Here is a 25,018-nt window from a genome sequence, read left to right on the forward strand (position 1 = left end):
ATTGATCATGGTAATATAAAATGACGCTTAGGCTCATTTTTCGCGCTATAGCTGTCAATTGTGGATGGATAAGTGTTTTGATTTCGGTTAGATTTCAATTATAATTTTTAATCTTCGATTGATATTCAATATTAAAAATTCATTCAACCGCGGTTTATTATATCTATGTATTGTATTTCACACGTTAGAGTTCAATTAACCTAGTTTCATTTTGAAAAGGTTACTTGTAATGGAGACTGAAGAAAAAGACAACATTTTAATAAAATTAAAAAATGTTTTTGGGCACGAAAAATTTCGCAACGATTTACAAGAAAAAGCCATCAGAACCATAGTTAAACGTCAGTGGAAATCATTTTTTAAAATATTCATTTAATATTTGTTTTAATTTTATTCCTAAATTTCAGGAAGTCAAGATGTATACGTGTCAATGCCGACAGGTTCGGGAAAATCGTTGTGTTTCCAACTTCCCACAATGTTGTGCGAGAATAAATTGACAATTGTATTTTCACCTCTATTAGCGTTGATAAAGGATCAACTTGATCACTTAACAAAGCTAAAAATCAAAGCCGAGTCGATCAACTCAAAAATGTCAACCAAAGATAGAGAAAACGTAATCAACGATTTAAAAAGCCTCAAACCCAATACTAAATTTCTATATGTGACGCCGGAACAAGCAGCTACAGGGACGTTTAAAAAAATCCTAGAGAACCTCGTCAAATATAAGAAGCTCGCTTACATAGTTGTAGACGAGGCCCATTGCGTCAGTCAATGGGGTCACGATTTCAGACCTGACTATCTAAAATTGGGCTCACTTCGAACTGAGCACAAATCGGTTCCTTGGATCGCACTAACGGCCACCGCCAGCAAAGACGTAGTAAATGATATCATTCACAATTTGAAACTCACCAAATCTTTGGTGCAGTTTAAAACACCTTGCTTTAGAACTAATTTATACTATGACTTAATATTTCTCAATTCAATCGACGACGAGTATGACCACTTGAAAAATCACATCTTGAAATCCTTCGGGAAAAACTATGACGAAGTTAAACCTGTAAGTATTACAATACAAATATACGCGAGCAATAAAAAACAGTCTTTGATTTATTCATTTTTATTAGAAAAATCGGAATTGTGCCATTATATACTGTCGAACTAGAGACTGCACTGAAACCATTGCAAATATATTGACTAAAAAAGGACTTCATACAATCGCCTACCATGCAGGTTGAATTTTTTCCTTTTATATTGAAATAATTTTTCTGATGTATTGGATGTACTTTCGAACATTCAATTCTTTCAGGTCTGAAGACATCGGAGAGAATCTCCGTGCAGAATAAATGGATGCAAGGTGAATGCCCATGCATAAGTGCAACTGTAAGTTTCGGCATGGGTGTGGACAAGGCAACCGTTAGGACTGTAGTGCATTGGGGAGTGCCACAAAATGTTGCTGCATATTATCAAGTGTGTGGATTATTTATGTATTTACTGTTGTATTATATTATATGTCTAGATATCTATCTGGTTTATAAGAGTAGAATAAGAGGCTATGGCTTAAATGATTCAATCTTGAACTAATGGACTTGACTTATGTTACCTACTGACATGCCATGCTACCCTTTAAAACAGTGATGGCGAACCTATGACCTGTGGGTCACACGCATACACACACAACCAAACACACAGTATGTCTTAATGTTAGCGTGTATGTTTAGCACCAAGTGATCAGTGTGTTCGATCTGCCATACTGCTGGTTAGATTTGGGGGTATTTGTGACAAATCTTCTGTATTTATTGTGTGTATAATTTGTAAAAATTATGTACAAAACTCAAAATCCATCGATGTCTCAATGGATTAATTCTGTAATTAATTAATTGTTATTTCGTGTTCTTTAGCTTCTGGAAATACAGTTAATTATGTAATAATAAAATGCTGCATTGTTTGTTATTAATTGTCCGGAAGGCACATTGGGATCTTCCTGTCAAGCCTTCTATGTAAAAATAAAACATAATTAAATTAAATAAGCCTTTCTATCAATGATGATCATGACCTAAAGCAGATTGTGGTTAGGTAATCTGTGTTTATACCTGAAGGGTATAGACACATTTTGTTGTAATCACCGAGACTCTTCACAAGTATGTTAGTATGGTTATTAGTGATTCTGTCGTAGAATCTACTGGTTAGTTTGTTCCTGTCAAGCCTTCCTGGTATATATATCTATGTAAAATAAAATAAATTACCTTTATATATACATATAATGTATATATATACGTCTAATGTTGTCACACGAGAGGGAATTCAAAGTATGACTATTTATATACATTTTTGACGTTGACCTTCATTTTTTGCTTGTAAAAGTATAGTAAAATAAAAAGAAAAAGTCAACTTTTTTGGAGGATCAACTGTTATACTTTTTTGTTAACAAATCTATGGAGTTCCAAATTCATTATTATTCTTTTTAACCCCCCTTCAAATGAATTCACTGACTTAGTGACCCATATAATTAAAGAAATTTGACACACTTCTCAAAAAGGTTCGCCATCACTGCTTTAAATTGTTGCTATGTGGCAAATTCGCAGTCGTGTGACATTTTTACGTACAGATGTACTAAATTTTTATATGATTAGATAAGAAAATGTTTGGAAAAGAAAGAAAACTTCATTTTACATGAAAAGTATGAAAACATATTTCACAATTAATTATTTATGTACTTCATCAATAATAAACTTAAGTTTCGAAAATTTTATTGTTATTAAATGAAAATTTGGTATTATTGTGTTTGTATATATAGGATTTATTATTTCTAATAATGTTAAATAAAAAAATTGGGCATAAATATATATATGAAGGACATATTAGCGTATCATAAAAAATAAAGTTTGTCAATTCATTTGTTTCAAGTGAATTTATTTATTTCAAATTTTATTAAATAGTAATATTTAATATATGTATATGAAATATTCTGATGCAATTTTTTTGTTATAGGAATCAGGTAGAGCTGGCAGAGACGGTGCTCAATCTTATTGTAGAATTTATTATAGCATTTCTGAAAGAAATGCTGTCGATTTTATTTTAAAATCTGAAATCAGCAAGTCTAAAAATGAATCTCAGGAGAAACGAGCAAAAACCGCTTTTAAAAGTTTTGTTAAAATGGTTAATTATTGTGAAACAGTTAAGTAAGGATTTTGATATGTGTTTTAAAACAGTAAATTTCATTTATTACCTTTGAGTATGATTAAAATAATAACAATCATAGGTGTCGGCATCGTACGTTCTCCGAATACTTCGGCGACGATCCGCCTCCGTGCACGAAGAATTGTGACGCATGTAAGAGTCCTAAAGCCGCCGAAGCAGCGCTGGACACGTATTTCAAACATTCAATGAATGTACAAATGAAAAGGGGATTTATTTCCACTGGAGTCGGCGATGAAGATTTATATGGTGGTGGACGAAATGGAATCGCAAAGTTTAAACAATTGAGATGAATTGAAATAAATAAAATAATTGTTGCAATACTCATTGATGAATTTGTTTCAGGGAAAGTTACAACGATAGTGAAGAAGGCGACGATACCGAAAGAAGCAGCAGGGTTAAAAGTGAAACGACATCTTTAATAATGAAAGAACTCGCTGCGAGACGAGGATCCGTATCAAAACAGATCAAATCGGAAAGCGTTCCTTCGAAGTACTCAAAAGTCAAAGCCGCTAGCAGCACCGAGACCAAAGTCAACGGCCTCACCGTGACTATTCGCGAAAACTATTTGTCCCTCTTGACTGAAATATTAGTGAAGAGTGTCGTCGATTGTAAGGATGTTGATAAGCCGATGCATGAATTGAAAAAACCTGATTATGAAGATTGCGCCGTTGAGATGGAATACGAAATATTCACATTAAATAAAGTCGTTAGTTTATATAGGCGAGGTATTGCAAAATTGGTACGTATATTCACTTCTTGTGTATTAAGTTTTTGATAATGAATCAACTGACGATTGGTTTTTTAAGATGTCATCTATAAAAGCAAATAAAGAAAGTCTTCATTCAACGCTTAAAAATTTTAAGCCGATAAAGAAAAACTCACTGAATGAATTAATAGCCGAATCTAAATCGGAATTAGCTGAAAAGTCATCGTTCAACTCTTTTGTCTCTGCGAGTGAGTTAATCTTATCTATACGATTATAAGTAATTTGTTTATGTATACTATATTTTGTTTTATTCAAAAGGCAGTCTATCAAAAAGCGATAAACAACATCAAAGGAAGGCATTTTCTTTTAAAAATGAAACATTATTACAATCGTCGTTAGATGCGTTCTGTGTTAAAAAAGATAAAACGCCCAAACAAAACAACACTCAAGAAGATAGCGACTCAAACGGAGGTAATCTTGTCATAGATGAGAATGATTTGAATGGCGAAATATCGAACAATTCAAAGATAAGACCTAATTTAATTAACTTTCAAGAAATATTAAATCTGATCGAAGAAAACAGAGATGCTAATGAAATTGCCGAAGCCAAGAACGCAGACATTAGTGTGCCGAACGATAATAAATTGGATTCTAAAAAGCGTAAAAAGGTTCAAGATTTATTCGGCGAAACTTCCGACGAAGAAGTAAAATCTAAAAAGACAAAATTAACACCAGAATCAAATTCCAAATGCGATAGAAAAAAACCGATAGAAAAAATTTCCAAATCTGTCGAAAAGGTAAAGGAAGATATTGCCGGATTAGTAGTAAAACAAATGACGCCATATTACAAAGACGGCAAAATATCATCAAAAGAACTGTTTAAGATGACCGCGAGGAAGATCGTCCATTTTCTTCTGGAGCTCAAAGTTACAGGTAATGCTTCTAATATGAGATCACCGACGCGTAGACTTTTTAAACCCATGTGCTTTTACAAGGCTCTTTTATATCTCATTGCAGATGAAGCAGCTATTGGTGCCTTTTTAAAAACTGCATTCATCGATGTGAAATTAAAAGCTGTTTCTGATTTAGACGCTTTCGTAAATAAAATCCAAAAAATCAGATGAACCATTCAAATCAATACAGAATTCAGAACATTCTGTATTACAAAAAATGCTCACAAAACATACTGACCTAATGGTATAAATTAGGTCTGTATTACTATTAAACTAGGCCTTTTTAAAAGCAATACTTATTTATTAACTTGCTAGTATGATAATGAAATTTTTTGGCAACTTGTTGTTTATATTTGCATGAAAAATCTATTTAATATTTAATTATTTAAAAGTGTCTATCCTAAATCCAAGTTTTTCAACGGGATTGGAATTGTTTTTAATTATGCCATCCCATGTAATGTATTCAAATACGTTTTACAAAAACTTGCCGCAGCGTGTTAGTGATTTTGATAATCTCTTAGAATAAAAAATACCAGTGTTTTACAATGCGATTGTGCTTCCCCGAACATTGTTTTTGTTTTTCTTATACTATGAATAAAGTATCATGTTAATCAAGGTGTCATTTTATTCATCACTTTTATAACAAAACACTCAGTAAAACAACACTATATGGTGTCAGTCTTTAATATAAATTTCTTAAAATAAAATAATTTAACTGCAGACGTTATTTATTTGTCACTGCCGATCCTTGTAAAGTGAGATTGTTGTCTTCGTACGTTTCCAAAACATCTGCGAGATGCTCGTTGTCTCTTGGTTTTTTGTACTGTCTCTTTTTCTGACCTCCCTTCTTTCTTTTCGGAGCCAGAGGCTTCTTGGGTCCGTGGTCTTGCATCGATTTGATACCTTGCTTCTCAAGGTATTCCTCGATTTTCGCATCATCCATTGCGTCAACGGCGGTGGCCCTCCATAACTTTTGAAATTCTTCATCGACCTGTAACGCAAATACAAAAACTCTACACTCAACGCTGATTACATTATACAGGCAAAGATCGTTCATACTTACAATTAAATTTGCAGTTTGGTCGTTATAGAAAAGTATTTTCTTTTTATCTGTGGGACGAATGATGTACAAAACTTCGTTCGCTAAATGTTTCAATGCCTTGTCGGAGTGCGGTAATGATTCTTGCACGTCTTCTAATAAAACTCCGCCCAAGCCTTTTAAATCGTGTTGTTTTAATAACCTGAAAATACCGAAAATATTTATACACCGCCAAAAACAAACTAAAAGAAATCCTATGTGCATCAAATCAAACCTTAAAAGAGCTTTTTTATCCTTAATTTTATATACTGCCTTAAATGAGAACTTTCCATCGTGTGTGACTTCGATTTTTGGATTGCTTTGAAGGGCCTCAGTTTGCAGCCACTGTAATCAAATTAAAATAACTAAGAACCAGCAGAATCTATTCTTAATAGGTCTTAAATAGAATATTTCCCAATAGGCAGTATATGCTAACCACTAGCCTACTAGTGGTTAGCTGTTAGCATATACTGCTTTGAACAGAGTGGTCATGGGTTCAAATTCTACTGGTTTCTACTGGCCAGACCTTGGATTTGTGACTCCAGGTCGATTGTTTCCTATCAGAGTTTGCCGATTTATCTGATTTTCATTGAAACGGTTCCAACAAATTGGCAACCTTACCCATTTTCTCGCAAAATCTCGAGTTTTCAGCAAGCTCGAACTTCGCTGAATTGTATTAAATGCTGAAAATGTACATATTCGACCATAAATCTCGCTGTGGATGTTAATTGATATGTATTTACTGAATTGTTTAAAATTCTGCAAATGTACAAATTTGACTATAGATGTCTCTGTGAATATTAATTGATATGTACTTATGTACTTTGTATAATACTAATAATATTTGTATCAAATGTACAATGAAGGCGCATTGGGGTTACCTGTTAGGCTTACCTGGTATAAATTAAAGATTAAAATAAAATAAAATTCATATTTCACACATTCTTTAGTATAAGTATATGAATAGTAATGGTATTTAAATACACATTACCTGTTTAACTTTACTTCCCACGTCCAATTGATTTGTTTCATCTAACATTTCGTCCAAATTAAGCGGATGATCGTCGCCTTGTTGGTGTCTCTGTTTCATGTGTCTGACGATTCTGGCGAGTACTCCGAATCGGTATGATGAACTTCCGGCCATCGTTTTATAGCTGAAATAAAACCATATAGATGCATAACATGTCGTTTTTATCGTAAGTTGGATCAATGATGGTTATGCACTCACTTGGAAGCGTCCAACTTCGGAGCCGAGCTCGGTGGTGCCGTTTTTGGTTTCTTTTTCGGCTCATCTTTAAAAGCTGCCGCAGATTCATCTAGTTTCTTCTTTTCAACTCTGAAGAAAAAATAAAATGTTTATGTTTTGGTTTCAAGAATTGTGTGGAAGTCGTGTATTATAGTTTTAAGATATTACAGGAAAAGATAGTAATGAAGAAACTGTACGATTAATTTAATGATGAATGCAGTTAAGACTACAGTTCAGTCTGTTAATCGGAAAATAAAACTCCTATTAGTAAGAGCCGAACCAGAACGGGTGACTTGCGAGCAACTTGATTGGTGACTTTGTTGCGCGACGAGATCAAATGTATGCAGTTGTATGGAGCATGCCACACTGAGTAGCTTACTGGTTGGCCAAGAAAAAAAATCACCCGACTAGTGAGATCGATTGCTGCTGCTCGGTCTGGTTACAGTGATTTTATTGCTCGAGTGACCAGCACGATCCCTCAAAATCTTTAGCGTTGTATTGAGGGGTGCCATACTCGGTGATTAGTCGCCGGCGATTACATAGTGAGAAAATGTGTATTCATAGTTTTTTGGTTGCTTTTGGTTGCCTAAGTTGAAAGACCAAGAGTAACCACGCTTGGTTGACTAAGTTACTGACCAAGTTGCTCGCAAGTCCCTTTTACTTTTATATCTCACTAGTGGTTTTAACTAGCTTTGCTCGGTATTTGTAATATAAACCGCTTAAACATTGCTAAAATAAACATCTTATTTAAATTTATTTGAATATTTATGTATTAAATTTAACGTCACAGATTTTACCACCCAAACCTCACATGCTTGCATACATACATACAAAGTCTCATTCGAAATTATATATTAGATTTGCTCTGTTATATCTCAGCTTTGAGGCAAATTGAGTTTGTACGATTCATGAAGTTTTTTTTAAAGAAAATGAATGATCAGATCATAATACAAACCATGAAAATCAGAACTAAAATTGAAATAGTCTTTGTATGTCATTGATACTAGGACTGTCAAATCGTTAGAAAAAATAATGACTCCGATTCTAACATTATCTTACAATCCAACTAGGACTCTGATTATAAATGTGTAAATCTTTTCTCTCATTAGGTTAATTTTCGAATATATCTGGAGTACTACTACGTAGTGAGCTAATAAAACATTTTTTCATTCAATATTTTTTATTTATTAATACACTAGTGCAGTGGTTCTTAACCTGGGTTCGGTGATTCAATCTCAGGGGTTCGGCGGAAATTCAGCAGAGCCAGGTTCAACAGCAACTCTTCAGAACAACAACGCTCTCAACGTTTTGGTGTCAACAAATGGTAACGTACCCTGTTATTGCTAAGAAAGCTCTGGAGATTTTCATACCGTTTGTTACAACATATCTTTACGAGCAATCCTTTTCGAGGATGCTGGACATAAAAACGAAGAAAAGGAACAGACTTTGTTGCGAAAATAACATGAGAGTGGCACTTGCCAAGGTAAAGCCTCGCATTTCTGAACTGATCTCTGAAAGGCAACAGCAGAAGTCACACTGATTTGCAGTAAATATTCATTATTATGTTTTCGATTTTGTGTGAAAATCATGTTTTAATGTTTTTGTTCTTTGAACACAGTGATGTTGATGCACAGTTCATTTTGTGCACCAGTAAAATATACACCTATGTTTTGAATTTGAAAAAAATCATATTTTATTTTTCCAATTAAGAAGAGTTCGGTGAATGCGCATATGAAACTGATGGGGTTCAGTACCTCCAACAAGGTTAAGAACCACTGCACTAGTAGTATTACCCGGCTTCGCTCGGTATTTGTAATATAAACCGCTTAAACATGGCTAGTCTAATAGTAAACATTTGATTAAATTTATTTGAATATTCATTTGTTTTTTTTTTATTAAATTTAACGCCACGGATTCTACGAACCAAAACTTACATACATACAACTAAGTCTCTTTCGAAATTACATGAAACTGATAAAATGTACGCATTTGGCTGAGCAGATTTCAGACATACCAGGACTATCCTCAATTCGACCTAAACATGATAAAAATGTAATTTAAGTAAGAAATCGGAGCCAGTCGCTTAAATATTCGACGACTTTGAGTCTACATCTCTGATTGATATACATTTAGTATAGGAAAAGTGAAAGTAAGGTGAGGCGAGGTGGAGGGAGAGGGAGGGGTAATGGCGTGTAGGTTAGGATAGTGTGGTGTGTGACGTCACATCTCACATCTCGAGTGCGAGTGCGAGCGAGAGGGCCGTCGCGTGGATGTGTGGGTGCGAGTGAGAGCGAGAGAGAGAGAGAGAGTGGTGTTGTGGTGTTGTGGTGTTGGTGTTGGTGTCAGCTCACGTCGGAGTTGAGAGGGCCTTCCTCTTGAAGGCCTCGCGCTGCCGCACCAGAGCTTCGTCCATCGCGATCAATCTGTCAATCGGTATCTGTCAACCGCTCACTCGACCGATGAAAGTTCACTTTCGATTCTGACAGATCGACGCAACGACCCGACACGGTTTTGACAGTTGCCTCCCCCCTCCTTCACCCCGCCGCTTTTCTCTCATACGACTAGTGGCGCCAAACAAACCGATTGCGAACGGCCACTTCAGGTAACACTATTTGTATACACTTTTGAATAAGTTTCAACTGTTTCTGTGCAAGATGCATAATGCTCGGTAATTGGACTATTGTATGTTGTATATTGTAGTGGATGCATAATGCTGTTGTAACAACATAGTAAAACTGCATATACGAGCGGCAAACCGAGGAAGGAAAATATATCAAAATAATTGTTACGTAAACTAGTGTTGTGCCCGTTGATTTCAACGGGTGGTTTTGGAAATTTTATATCTATATTGGGTAAAAGTGAGAACGCTCGACAGGAAAAGCGGGGCTAGATGTTGGTTGCCATTATGCCGGCGCCAGACATGTGTTCAAAGATGTGATCAAATAAGTGTTCACATGTGTCATCATGGGCATTTGATACTATTGTCACGGGCATATCACGGGCACATCACGGGCATTTGATACTATTGTCACATATTTGATCACTTAAGTGCGCTTTGCCGTTCCGTGTCGGTTTTTTAGCGCACATCAAAGGGATAAACGTCTTGCGCAAACAGTTGCGCGAGCCTAGTTGATAAAATTTTTGAACATATATCTGGCAGATACAACAATATGTGACCAAATGTGTGAGCAAAGTCTTCAAAGAAGTGATCACTAGAGCCCGGAATCTGAAGGGGCTGTTTATTGTTCAAAGATTGTAAATGCATTGTTACAGGTTTGCCGAACCTTTTTTACAAAGGATTTACAACAATCGAACAATAGGCGGCACGTTTCCAGCCCCTTCAGATTCCGACCTCTAGTGATCACTTCTTTGAACTCATGTCTGGCACCGGCATAATGGCAACCAACATCTAGTCCCGCTTTTCCTGTCGAGCGTTCTCACTTTTACCGAAATGTTATATTAATAGAAGTGGCTTTAGGCGTCATATTGTTGTCAAGTGACGATTGTCCACAGACAATCCTAAATAATTTTAGCATCAGTCGTATTTGATGGTTGGTGCTCGACGTATGTCCGATAAAAACTTCTCTGTTTGTTTATATTACTCGCAAGATGGGCAAGCACCAGTAAAAATTGCATAATGCATTCAAAACACACAATAAACAACATGGGATACATTTTTATAAGTAAATTGATTTGATTGTATTCCGACAACAATTATTTATTCGTAAGGGCCCTTCTATTATTATTACATTTCTCTGCATTCAAACGATTACGATGGAACTTTCAGGATTTGTTGTATGCATGTCCGGGAAGCTTACTGTGAAAAAAAAAGCGGGAAAAAACCTCTTAATAATAATATTCGTAATTACGATTTTACTCACGCGAAAGTTTGAAGCGCCATCGTGTAGTCAAGGAAATATGTTCCTTGGTAACCACGTTACCAGTTGGTTTATGACGACACGGCGTTGAAGAGACGTTAGTTGAGTTCCAACCATCATTTGAAACGGTAACATGAGCGGGAATTGCATGCCTTATTCTGGCATTGTAACGCATGCCGGGTTCAGCTAGTCATATATAAAATATCGCTATTCTGTGTGTCTGTGTATCCGAGATAACGCTCGCCGTGCTATAATTAATAGTCGTTTCGATTCGACATACATACATATGAACTTTTTAAAATATTGAGTATAGGTTGGTTATCGAAAGAAAAATGTCCTAGATGTGGGATTGGGGGGGGGGGGGGGGGTAGAGGGGGGTAAAAAACTATATTTTCATGAATGAACTTGAAAATGTTTAGTCTCTCTTGTCGTCTGATCCTATTCAGAATTAAACGTTACCCCGAATTGATGTATACAAATGCTGATAAAATTTAAGAGCGGCCGAACTCCTGGGCACGGCCCTGTATTAACCCATCTATCTCCCTTGTGGCCTTCCTTCTGCCCTTTTTCCACAACTTCCCTTGTCATACTTATCATCATTAGTGGATTTATGTTCGTTTAAGGGCCCCCGATTGAGCAGGCGGCCTAAAATTTTTTTGATGAATTATTCTTTCGCAAATTTGATTTATTAGCATCTCGAATTTGCTGAATCTTACAAAACGCCACCCACATAATGTATTTCTCGCAAAATAAGCTGTGTATCAAAAAAAATGCTCGTTGTACATAGATGTCTTCATTGTATTATATTTCTTGTTATGTTAAAAAAAAAAATAGTATTGTATACAAAAATAATCTAACCACATGTGTCACCTTGGGATAATTCCTGTCATAGCACATATGATTTATCTATGAGCCGTTATAATTGAAAGTTGTAAACGCAAAACTTTAAATATAATGTTTTGCGTTTAACAATATTTAAAAATACCGGTGGCCTCAAATAAGTTTATTCTGCTTTTCCGAGACTCTGGACATATCGAATCAAAAGAAGTGACAAAAATTTATGAATTAAATCAAATCGGAATAGTGTTTTTGGAACTGACGATTGGACTACCGCCACTTTCAAATATAATGGCTCATATGTATGTATGTATGTAATAAAAAATAGTTTTTCTATACCAATCTAATACGACATCACGAAATATGAATCATTTTCTGAAGACAAAAACAGCGTTCGCTATTTTACCTAATGCATCACATTTCCGAAAAACTCCATGTTTGTATTTATTAGTCAGAATTTTTTTATATCAATACCTTTTTAATATTTTAAGAGCAATATTCATAGCCGATATTTTAGGACCATCGTCTTGAACTGTGCTAATAACGCTATACTTTCATCGGTTTCTCAAAATATCGCAGACGATAATAAAAGTCACACACGCAAGCAAGAAGCGCGCACGTACGCATTTCCGAAAATGCATTTAGCACGGCTGTCGTCTTATTTTGCTTAAACCCGGCCACGCAACTGGTTTAGCGAAGATGATCCTTACTACCCTAGCGAAGCTGGTAGTAAGGATCATCAACCTTACTGATTCTCACTCACGTCTCCATTTGACTTTATGTAGCATTCCGGCATTCCATTCATACGCCATCACTGGCACAACTCCCGTATGTCAACAAAAAGTGTTCCGAATAATAGGAATTGAGTTGTCATGACGCATGTTGATTGAGATGAGGCATATTCTTTGTCATGGCTTATCTTATATTATATGTACATATACCTATATACATACATATGTGTGTATAATAAAATACGGTACAAGACAATGAGAAAATACTTAAATATATGCAACTGGTTGCTATGTCTCACATTTTTCTGAGACATGCATTGTATTTATGTGATATTTTGGAATTCAATGCCAAGTTTTGCACCCATACCTCATTATTAAAAAACACGTTATTCGGAAACTTTTTTCAAATGGATTCCATCATAATTTCCTCTTCTTTATTACGAGTATATTTATTGTTGCTGAGTAAGATTGAATGATCATAAAATGTATTTCTACATTTTATTTATATTACCGAGAAAATAAATCGGGTTCTTGCAAACGAGCATACCTCAATTATTTTTAATTTCTAAATATTTTCATGGTTTAGGTATATTCTGAGATTTATCGCTAAAATCTTGCCATTTGCCAAATGCATAATTGCCGAGTCCTACTACAATGCGTTATCACAAAAATGGACTTAAAGATTTTTATTCATTCTTAGCACGTAACATTCCATTTGCTACAAAGAAATGACCCCACCTTGGACTCGTTTTCGTTGATTTGGAATGAAAAACATAGATTGTTTTTCTCGGTAAAACGTAATGCTAGTATGTATTTCAAAATTCACATGATTTTCATCTCAGGTATGTACATTTTTAAGAAGTTTAAAGAAATTTCGTTTGCAGAAATTCAGTCTTCTGAATAATGGGTTTTCTTTTGGCTTTTATTAATCTTGTAAAAAGATTAAAAACATTTGACACGTAATTTACACACTTATATAATTGGCCAAGCCCCTTAAAGTCACCAAATTTATTAATTTGACTGATTAGAAATAATAAAACAAAAGAATTTTAATGCAAACATTTATTTAATCAAGATTTATATCTGTATTCATATGTATCTTATGATTGTGACATGACATAAGATGACATGATTGAAAATGCGTTTCGTATGATATTCTTTATTTCTTTATCTATGAACGGATTTAGAGACTTTACCGGATCTTAAATTAAAATCTAATAACATATAATCAATCACATTGGCTTTGCATGTCAATCCCAATATCTTGACCATATAATAACTAATGGCGATTTTATCTTTTTTTTTATGAGCGTGTACATATGTAGATTATAAATTTACGAATTAATCCCTAAAGAAGCATTCAAGTATATATTATTTAATCCACGTCTTTAGGGTATACACATATACATTGCGCATGTTGTATTTTATTATCAAAAGTATTATAGCAGATATTATATTTTTCCTATATTGATTTAATATTATTATGTAATTTACATGTTTATCGCGTTGATCAGATTATGATGTACATACTTACGTTAAAATGAGATATAATCTTGATTGCAAACTAAAATGTGTTCATTGTGCATCATTTTATAAGATGAACCTGCGTATTTTATAGATATCTTTTATTGTTTTTTTTTTTTTTTTAATTAATTTTTATATACAAAGGAAATTAATTAAGACGGTCAATCATCGATCATTGAATCTATGTATGAAATTATATGAACATACATACAATTGTAATACAAGAGCAATAATGTATCAACCATTTGAGCAGGGTCAGCTCAAAGGTGCAGCAGACTAGGCACGCGCCTAGGGCGCCAGAGACAATGGGCGCTGCGAATCGCCCCCATTTTTTTTAAATTTTTTTGATTATTAAATTTAAAGAAAATTGTTTTTCTTTGAACTTATAACATATTCTATACTAGCTGTATTAGCCGGCTTCGCTCGGTATTTGTAATATAATCGGGTTAAACATGACCAATCTAATAGTAAACATTTTATTCAATTTATTTGAATACTCATATGTTTTTTTATAAAATTGACTGTCACGAACAAACAAACATATATAGTAAGTCTCTTATAAAAAATTATATGTTCCGGGAACTTCGAATCCTACGAATCGGAAAAAAGCGAATTATTTATTCGATGGCGTTATAACAATATACTGTCGACTATTAATTAAATTGACGAAAAATACATACATACGAACAAACTTGAGTGTTTTATATGTTAGGTACAGCTGAAACATATGTATGTACATATATATAAATATACATATATCCGGTCTCCGTGACGAGCCAGAATGTTAAATTACAGAAAACGCAAATATCGGAAGGCAAAGATCGAAAATCGAAAGATCTTAAGTGGAAAGATAAAAAAAAGGGTGCATGGTAAACGGTACATACTCACTTAATTTGCGCGAGCAGGATACAACAGGAACAAGAGGAACAGGCTTTTCCTCCCGTATTAATATGCGCGCGCAGAATACGGGAGGAAAAGCCTGTTCCTCTTGTTCCTGTTGTACCCTGCTCGTGCAAATTAAGTGAGAATGTACCGTTTACCATGCACCCTTTTTTTTTGATCTTTCGACTTGAGATCTTTCGATTTTCGATCTTTGCCTTCCGATATTTGTGTTTTCTGTAATTTAACATTCTGGCTCGTCACGTAGACCCACATATATCAGGGATGGATTTGCTTCACGAAATTAGATATCTTAACCAATCATATTCGAAAGAAGAAATGTCCCTCTATAAAATTCTTCAATTCATTGTTGAATATAAATTAATGTCTTCATTACCGAATTTATTCATCTGTAATTTATTCTATTCATTTTTATACACAAAAGCGCCTATTTTAAATTTAAATTTAGTTTTTGTTTTAATATATATTCTTCAATATAAAATTTCAAAAACTTTCATGAAATTTATTGTTTAAAAATTTAAGAGGGGTGGGGGGGGGGGGGGGGGCTAAAATTAATATACCCTCGGGCCGGGTCTGCATGCGGGATAAAATATGGAACGTGAAAATAAATCGAAAATAGCTTCTGTAACAAGTGATAGGGCGAAAACATATAGCGATGAACGGCACACCGCGTGCATGGCTCCTCGCCGTAGGTGGTCTCCTACATTTCTTCAAACATGGGATACACCGTTATCGATCACTGTCAAGCAAGGATAAATACAAGCATACAATTTGACCGAAAAAGGCCCAAAGGACGCCCGGGCGTCCTATGAATGGCCGGCACGGCACTGAATGGCACGCATAATTTTTTTCGCATGTTTTTAAGTATCCAAAAAAAACCACGTGCCACATTTCGTCCATAAGAATTTTTTTTGCGGCGACTAGCGGTAGCGGGCAAAATCACAAGGCTGTGCAAATAAATACAATAGATTATAATAAAAATCGCTCAACATTCAAACTCATGTAAAAAAATCTCCATATACTATTAGAATAAACGTAGTACTACGTATCCCGCATTTCTCGTCAAGCTCATATGAAACGTAGTACTACGTGACCCGCTCAAGGTGTCGATGATTATTTGAATGCTTGTTCGCTATGCAAATCTACAGTTTTCTTAGTAGTTCTAAATTGCACGCCTATAACACCATCATTCATAGTACTTTAGCCTAGACAGTAGAGGGATTTTGGAAGGGATCGGAAAAAACTGCCATACAATTTTTTTTCCATACAAAAATCCCATACAAGATTTTTAAAAATTTTGAATTTCGCTCACAGTTTTAATTCTTTACTAAAAATGTAATTTGTTTTATAGATTAAAGGTAACGACATATTAATATCGTGTTTGTTCTCCGAAACACCCACTGAACATTATCGAATTCGTATGAAACGATTTGCATGACTTGTTTTGAAGCTTGAATGATTTTTCAATTGTTTCCCCACATTCTCTTACATATGTGGGTGTGTCTTGGGCAATCTACATATTGCGCAATTATTTTCAGCCGACCTAATAAACATTCTAGTCTCTCGTCTTTTGTCGTCTCGACTATTCACAAGGCGACACGTCGTTTTTGTCAACTTTTTTTCTCCTTTTCGAACGAGTTTCGCGACCGAACCTTACGGCCAGTGATTTATCAAAAATGCATAGTCTTATCGAGAACCGGTCCGCCAAATTCAAATCACAAGCCCCAGAGATAAGAAAGGCAAGGGCCGCAGCCCGAGTGTCACAAACACGTTTTATACCTAGGACCATATGACCATATTTCCCAGGACTCAAAACGGAAGGCTGCGCAAAAAATCGTCCTCTCTTTAAAAAAAAAATGTGTTACACGCCCAAAAATTTTATAATTTCCCCCTCAAATAACCATTAATATTGTCAAGGAATTATGATTTTGTTTTCAGAATGTGCAATTCTTGTGTACAATGAAAATAGGAACAAGATAAATGTATATAATTTATACCCGAAATGAATCGCCGCAGATTACAAATTTTCCAAAAATTATGTGCAACTGAAAATTTTTATTTCTTTAATTTTCATTTTTTCTTTTGTTATAATTTTAACCAGAACGTACATTTTTTTAGAAGAAAAAAATGAAGCAAGATAAAAAAAATATATATAATATACCTAATGTTGTTATCTAATCTATAATTTGGAAAGAGACTTTGTATGTATGTAAATATCCTTGGTCGTCGTCGTCGTTTTCGTCGTCGTCGTCTTCGTCCGTAGATCGGTGACGTCATCGAACACGTGATTCGATTTTTTTTTTTTCGATCCATGGGCGCCGATTTGTTTTTTTCGTTTCAATGGATTCACCCCCGCGGGGGCGCAAAGCGAGTAGTTTCATGGGGCCCCGCCAGGGGCGCCACAAGGGGCGTAGCCCCGTGGGGCTCAAAAGGGGGCGCCACAAGGGGCGCAGCCCCGTGAAGCCCCGAAGGGGGCGCGGGGGGCCCAGCCTCATGGGGCGCAGCCCCATGGGGCTCAAAAGGGGGCGCCACAAGGGGCGCAGCCCCGTGGGGCCCCGAAGGGGGCCCGGGGGGCCCAGCCTCATGGGGCGCAGCCCCATGAGGCTCAAAAGGGGGCGCCACAAGGGGCGCAGCCCCGTGGGGCCCCGAAGGGGGCCCGGGGGGCCCAGCCTCATGGGGCGCAGCCCCATGGGGCTCAAAAGGGGGCGCCACAAGGGGCGCAGCCCCGTGGGGCCCCGAAGGGGGCCCGGGGGGCCCAGCCTCATGGGGCGCAGCCCCATGGGGCTCAAAAGGGGGCGCCACAAGGGGCGCAGCCCCGTGAAGCCCCGAAGGGGGCCCGGGGGGCCCAGCCTCATGGGGCGCAGCCCCATGGGGCTCAAAAGGGGGCGCCACAAGGGGCGCAGCCCCGTGGGGCCCCGAAGGGGGCCCGGGGGGCCCAGCCTCATGGGGCGCAGCCCCATGGGGCTCAAAAGGGGGCGCCACAAGGGGCGCAGCCCCGTGGGGCCCCGAAGGGGGCCCGGGGGGCCCAGCCTCATGGGGCGCAGCCCCATGGGGCTCAAAAGGGGGCGCCACAAGGGGCGCAGCCCCGTGGGGCCCCGAAGGGGGCCCGGGGGGCCCAGCCTCATGGGGCGCAGCCCCATGGGGCTCAAAAGGGGGCGCCACAAGGGGCGCAGCCCCGTGGGGCCCCGAAGGGGGCCCGGGGGGCCCAGCCTCATGGGGCGCAAGCCCTAATAGGCATTAACTAAGGGGGGCGAAGCCCTAGACGGCAATTAATCATGGGGGCGCGGAGGGGCGAAGCCCTAAAAGGCAACTGATCATGGGGGCGAAGCCTTAGACGGCATTTAATCATGGGGGCGCGGAGGGGCGAAGCCCTAAAAGGCATTAACTAAGGGGGGCGAAGCCCTAAACGGCAATTAATCTTGGGGACGCGGGGGGCGAAGCCCTAAAAGGCAACTGATCATGGGGGCGAAGCCTTAGACGGCATTTAATCATGGGGGCGCGGAGGGGCGAAGCCCTAAAAGGCATTAACTAAGGGGGGCGAAGCCCTAAACGGCAATTAATCTTGGGGGCGCGGGGGGCGAAGCCCTAAAAGGCATTAACTAGGGGGGGCGAAGCCCTAGACGGCATTTAATCATGGGGGTGCGGAGGGGCGAAGCCCTAAAAGGCATTAACTAAGGGGGGCGAAGCCCGAAACGGCAATTAATCTTGGGGGCGCGGGGGGCGAAGCCCTAAAAGGCATTAACTAAGGGGGGCGAAGCCCTAGACGGCTTTGAATCATGGGGGCGCGGAGGGGCGAAGCCCTAAAAGGCAACTGATCATGGGGGCGAAGCCCTAAACAGCAATTGCTCATGGGGCGTGGAGGGGCGAAGCCCTAGAAGGCAAAGGGGGTGCCGAGGGCGAAGCCCTAGAAGGCAAAAAAAAAAAATTGATTTTTTTTTTGATCTTTTAAAATTTTTTTTTTGATTTTTTTTTTGATTTTTTTTTTATTTTTTTTTTATTTTTTTTTAAATTTTTTTTTAAAATTTTTTTTTAAAATTTTAAAATTTTTTTTTTTTTTTAATTTAAATTAGCTTAGTCATGTTTAAGCGGTTTATATTATAAACACTGAGCGAAGCCGGGTAATACAGCTAGTAGCATAATATATTTCAGTTATTTTTTTTTTATTTTTTTTTATTTTACATATATACCAGGAAGGCCTTACAGGTAAATCCCAATGCGCCTTCCTGGCCAATTACAAATACAAATGCAGCATTTTTATTATAAGTCGTTGAATTGCGAGACACTGAAAAAACTTGCAAATTAACGAGACATCTATGAATTGTACATAAATTTTTATTGTACATCAATCAAATTTCAAATAGTGGTGACATAGTAGGTAGGAAGGATTTTTAGCCAATTTTTTTTTCCGGGAACCGTTTCAACAATGAAATCAGAGAAAATTGGCAAACTCTGATAGGAAACGATCAACCTGGAGTCACAAATCCAGGTCTGACCAACAGCATACTCTGAAAAATTCATTTTCATTCAGGGATAGAACCCGGCACCTTCTTGACGGTAAGCAGAAGCTTAACGTCCGAGCTATGCTGCTGGCTAATATGTAATTTCGAAAGAGACTTTGTATATATGTATGTATGTATGTAAGTATTTTTGGTTGGGAACTTCGAAAACAAAATAAAGTTTACATGACGACGATTCTATTTTTTTTCCGATTCAAATAAATTAAATAAACAAACAAATGAATATTTACTTTACTTGAATATTTATTTATTTATTTGGATTCGCCATGTTTAAGCTGTTTATATTACAAATACTGAGCGAAGCCGCGTAAAACAACTAGTATATTATATACATATATAATATCACTATTCTGTGTGTCTGTCTGTGTATCTGAGATAACGCTCTTCGTACTATAATAGCCGTTTCGATTCGATATACATATGTGCGTCTCAGCTAAACCACTGCCAACAAAACGTATACGAATATAATAACCGACACATTTCTTTTAATTTTTTTTTATTCAATAACTTAATATGCCAACACCCCCATGCGATGGTATTTCATCGGTTAGAACACTAGTTTAAAAATAGTTCTGATGAAAAACTGGTTTGGTGATTATTGCTCACTAAAATGTCGATCACAGAACATCTGGCACCCGAAAATTCCATCCATCAAGATTTACCCTCGTGAAAAATATCATACTACCGAGAACTCGAGTGCCAGATAATCCGTATTCGCGATTTTCGTGGCAAAGATTGTCGTGTGCGATCGCAATGTGCGTAATAATCCATTTACAAAAAAATTTTCACAATGTTTTTTTTTTAATTTATTCTTCTGTGCTAATGATTCGGGCGAAACTCCTACATTATTTCGATCGTTTTTGAAACTTTGCCATTTTGCGCGGTTTGGTCACCGATAGAAATTTAAATCGATTCCGCCAGTACGATGGTGAAAAATAATCGTAATAGACACGTTTAAAAATGCAAAATTTTTGAAGACGTTGACGTTTGATGGTTAATAGCCTAGTCTTGTCAGATTTTAATTGTTTAAACGCCTATAACATAATATTTTTCACACTATATTTTATAAAATTTGCTCTCATATATATATTTTACTTCACTGATAGGTTAATAAATAATAAAATGTGTTGACTTTATGTAGGCTTATGATGTATGAGTCATTTAGAGTTTTCGTGTTGTAATAATGTATGTTGGTGCTAATCGTATTTTAATGGAAAACAGATAACGATTATTTCCAATTCACGCTTGACAACGTCTGTTCGATAATCTATTAAAGATAAAATAAAACACACTAAAAGTTAATTTTAAGAAACCATCCTCGTTTACAGCCTCAGTTGAGTGTTTGTGGTTGCTGTAAACAGACGGTTCCACATCATTACCGGTATAATACTATATTATTTATTTGTGTAATGGTACATTGAGGTTAAACTCGTACCCCAAACTACATATAAATATTTTCCTTTTATTAATGTATCCAATTTTATGTATGTATATCAAGGTTCATTATTAAAAAAGTTTTCTAGTGAACCAGTTTTTTTTTGATAAATTTTTGCAATCTCTAAGTCATTGACTCTAAAACCAGAATTCGAATAAGTCAAAAGGATACAGTTTTTTGTTTTTATGCAAATTATTTTGTGGTCATTGACATATTCATACTAAAATTTGCATGGTGGTTTATAAATGAACTTTTTATGTGTATTTTTACAGATATGGGGTGGAGAGGATTCACGTTTTTGTTTCTCTTCCTCAGCATAGCTGTTACGAATATAAAGTAAGTTTTTTTTGTATTTAATTTATATTTATTATGTGTAATTTATACTCATATTCTATGAAAACATTTCCGAACATTTTGCATAGTACATTTTATATACTCATTCATGTGTATCAATCCATTTTACGTCTCATATTTATATGTATTTTTAATGTATTTTATAATTACCTTTCTTGACGGTTTTTCCTAATGTGATTTGTTGTATGTATATCTAAATGTATGGTTCGGTGATTATTCCGCACAAAGAGATCTCGCAAACGCCACTAAAATCTCGATCGCGGAACATCTGGCACCCGAAAATTCCATTCATCGAGCGTTACCCACACGAACTATCATACTAAAGAGAACTCGAATTCCATATATTCGATATTTGCGATTTTCATAACAACGATTGTCGTGCGCGCGATCGCAATGTGCCAAATAATTCGTTTACCCTAAATGTATATAATATACATTTGTACATACATATATCATAATTGTTTGCGATTTTTATCCCATTCTTAGTTATAATTTTATAATGTATTATTCGGTTCGGTGATTATTGGTCACAAAGCGCTCGCCCAAAAGTCACTAAAATCTCTATAACGGAACATCTGGCAGCCGAAAAGCCCATCATACTAACGATAACTATCGTACTAATGAGAACTCGAGTGCCAAATATTCCGTATTTGTGATTTTCATGGCAAAAATTGTATTTTGGGCAATTGCAATGTGACTAATAGTACAATTACCCTATTATTCTCCTCTTATTTATTACATTGCTTTGACAAACGTAGAAACAGTCGTACCAATCCCAACTAAAGCGTTTTGACAGATGCAAGCGTTTTCTTTTCGATCTTAATCAATTATTATGATTAATCGACATGTTTTTTGTTTTAATTAAACTTACACAAAACGATGAATATAGAATAGATAATCTATGGATAGATAAGCTTTATGTATGTTTGTAGATGGAATGATAAATATAGATATTATCGATATAGATATTTGAGTTCATTTCACGTCGCTATCTTATATTGATTTATTTACATATATACATATGTATGCATGTACATATATACCAGGAAGGCCTGGTATATAAAAATTGAAAAACGCTAATTCGACATATTCGTTGTATGACGGTACTCGAGCGGCTACAAGCCTCATTGCAATTTCTGTAAATATACAGCTTTCTGTATTTATACAGCTACCGCGAAATCCGTCTGGTGCAGCTACATATATGTAGCATCAAATATGAGCCATTGGCTTTTGTTCGAATTCCTGAGAAATCAGTGTACATATGTGCCTAAAGGTACATATTTTAATCATATATACTGAAAATTTCTAATACAGTGGAATCCCGTTGTATCATTATCCTCGATCTATCGACTGAACATCACCCTTCACACATTTCACCCCGATTGATTGGTTTTGTCAGTAAAACTGTCAGTAGAGATGTTAAATAAAATAGAGGCGAATGGGAAATAATAGAAAATAGGGATTAAACTTATAAAATCATCCAGTAAAACGTTTTTCCGGAAGTAAATTGGGAATTTTCCCATCCTTGCAGAAAATGAATGTCTGATGACTAAACACGTTTTAAACATATAAAACACGAGTTTATCGTTTTTTTTTTTTAATTGGTCGTTTGTTTAGAGCAGTACTTCCCAATTAATTCCCGGCCCCTAAAATTATAAAAAACATATTTATAATACACATATTTGAAAACCTACGGCCCCCAATTTGCGAAACACTGATTTAGAGCTCCTAAAAACGATGACTGTAATTTACTAAAAAAAATATAAAAAACCTGCATGGTCAAAAACGAAAGGACTCAAGCCTCTGATACACATATAATCATACGTACATATATATAAAATATTAAAAACGTTGATAACAGTCTTCACATGCTACCCAAAATATTTAAAGAAAAACAAATAAAGAAGAAAATAAAAAAAAAACAGTAAAAAATATTTAGGTTGGTGCTCACTTTTGTCCGAATTTATCCCAATTTGTTGTTAAACAAAAGGATTTCTATATGTATTTAAATTACATATTTGCATCGTCATAATCATCAAAAATTCAATAGTATCACTCTTTTATGATCTACAGCTAGATTTATTCAATTTTCTAGAATTCATGCCTATCGATTCTATTTAATTTCATCTCTTCAATAATTCGTCAGATTTATTTATTTATCATCTTGTTCTTTTCTTAACTTACTAGTTTACTACATATTGACATTATTTTAATAAAATACATAGATTTTAATATTCGATATAACAAAAGCACAAATTGTATTTCAGTCAATACAGCGTTAAGTTATGTATTTGTGCTTTTCTTTCGTTTTATTGATATTTACATATTATATTATACTTAAGCTATTTTTATTGTTTTAAACGTATAGCTTCCATCTAAGTCTATTGTTTTTTTTCTTTTCTTTTCATCAATTGTATTACTTATTGTGGTTGAAATATTTACAATTACTGATAATCTTTTTATTATATGCAAAGGTAAAACTTTCGGCTTATATAGCTTATTTAATATAAAATTTCAAAAGACACTTTGTATGTAAGGTTTGGGTGGTAGAATCCGTGACGTTATCGAAAAATTCTAATTTTCTATTACGACGAAATCGATATCGATTTCGATTCAGTTTTCGATTCCGATTCCTTTTTCAGCTCCTGTTCCGGATTATTTTTTCAGTTCCGATTCCCTTATAAAAAAAAAAATCATTGTGTGTGTTGTGTAATTGCTGATTGGCTGTCGTTAATTTTTTGTTTCGATTCATATAAATTTAATAAAAAAAAAAGATTTACTATATATGTTAATAGTTAAGTTAATAGTTAAGTCAATTTAATTAAAAAAACTGAATATTCAAATAAAATAAAACTATTAAAATAAATTTAATAAAATGTTTACTATTAGATAAGCCATGTTTAAGCGGTTTATATAACAAATACCGAGCGAAGCCGGGTAAAACCACTACTTAATTATATTTTAATGCTATAATATTTTTACTGTGTTAACACTTATTATAATCTCTAAATCTTCTAATGATTTGGGGATATATTATATGTACATTCATTTATAATCATCTGTGTCTTAGAAAAGCTGTTTGAACTATAGACATATGATGATAATACTCATCTTTTCAATGATTAAGTGCATACAGCATGTAATTATACAATTTTTATCAGACAATTAAAAGCTTTAAACATTACATATATGTTTTAAAATTGCCGTTGTAAAAAAAACAAATGTATGGCTGCAATAAAAATTCATCGTATAACTAATATCCATTAATCTAACCTTATTATTGACATTCGATTGTATTGATAACGATAACAATGCTAACCTCATAAAACTTAAATTTATACGGATATTTGTTTGAATTTGAATAGATGTGATCAGTGCCAGCTGAATTTCAACTGTGTGTGGTATAATGGCAGAAGAAACATCTACCTTTTTGGGTGTTAAAGTTAAAACACTTGCAACGATCGGTACAGTCGTGCTGTTTGCTGCAGCATCAGCCGCAATAATAATAACAGTCTCTGTCAAGTATGTGTGCAACATTTTTGCAGTATTTGACGAATTTTTATCGTAATGCCAGAAAACAAACGGTTATATCCGTCGTCTATGTGAATTTAAATACAAATTGTTTCCATTGGATAATCGACCGTATGTGCAATTATACTAACGA

General features: G+C 35.7%; 3 protein-coding genes across 9 annotated transcripts in view; 2 read left to right on the forward strand and 1 right to left on the reverse strand.

Annotated features, from left to right (window-relative positions):
• On the forward strand, positions 1-5,467 carry RecQ5 (RecQ5 helicase). Of its 5 annotated transcripts, none has more exons than XM_077439970.1 (12): positions 29-86; positions 220-338; positions 405-1,054; positions 1,122-1,227; positions 1,304-1,464; positions 2,986-3,176; positions 3,257-3,466; positions 3,538-3,934; positions 4,002-4,149; positions 4,220-4,372; positions 4,457-4,834; positions 4,919-5,467. In XM_077439970.1, exons 2-12 carry the CDS (start codon positions 230-232, stop codon positions 5,023-5,025), a joined length of 2,610 nt encoding a protein of 869 aa, XP_077296096.1. In that variant the 5' UTR covers positions 29-86; positions 220-229; the 3' UTR covers positions 5,026-5,467. The 5 variants fall into 5 exon arrangements, with proteins under 5 accessions (XP_077296093.1, XP_077296096.1, XP_077296097.1 ...); XM_077439971.1 differs by having other exon boundaries at positions 30-86; positions 189-338; XM_077439967.1 differs by having other exon boundaries at positions 1-86; positions 4,220-4,834.
• On the reverse strand, positions 5,149-9,744 carry TfIIEbeta (transcription factor IIEbeta). The gene is made up of 6 exons (XM_077439975.1): positions 9,530-9,744; positions 7,161-7,268; positions 6,924-7,086; positions 6,168-6,277; positions 5,918-6,095; positions 5,149-5,845 (listed from the first exon to the last, which is right to left on the reverse strand). Exons 1-6 carry the CDS (start codon positions 9,589-9,591, stop codon positions 5,579-5,581), a joined length of 888 nt encoding a protein of 295 aa, XP_077296101.1. The 5' UTR covers positions 9,592-9,744; the 3' UTR covers positions 5,149-5,578.
• Hexo1 (beta-hexosaminidase 1) overlaps positions 9,373-25,018 on the forward strand; it is a 20,695-nt gene continuing 5,049 nt past the window's right edge. The window contains exons 1-2 of one of the 3 annotated variants that reach the window (XM_077439974.1): positions 9,373-9,780; positions 21,273-21,336. In XM_077439974.1, coding sequence (XP_077296100.1) covers positions 21,275-21,336 — 62 coding nt within the window. In that variant the 5' untranslated portion in view covers positions 9,373-9,780; positions 21,273-21,274. Of the gene's footprint in view, positions 9,781-20,774; positions 20,947-21,272; positions 21,337-24,691; positions 24,877-25,018 lie in introns of those variants that run through there. The other 2 variants (XM_077439973.1, XM_077439972.1) reach the window with 2 other exon arrangements.

Source organism: Arctopsyche grandis, chromosome 10 (genome assembly GCF_051622035.1).
Source record: "Arctopsyche grandis isolate Sample6627 chromosome 10, ASM5162203v2, whole genome shotgun sequence".
Classification (NCBI taxonomy): domain Eukaryota; kingdom Metazoa; phylum Arthropoda; class Insecta; order Trichoptera; family Hydropsychidae; genus Arctopsyche; species Arctopsyche grandis.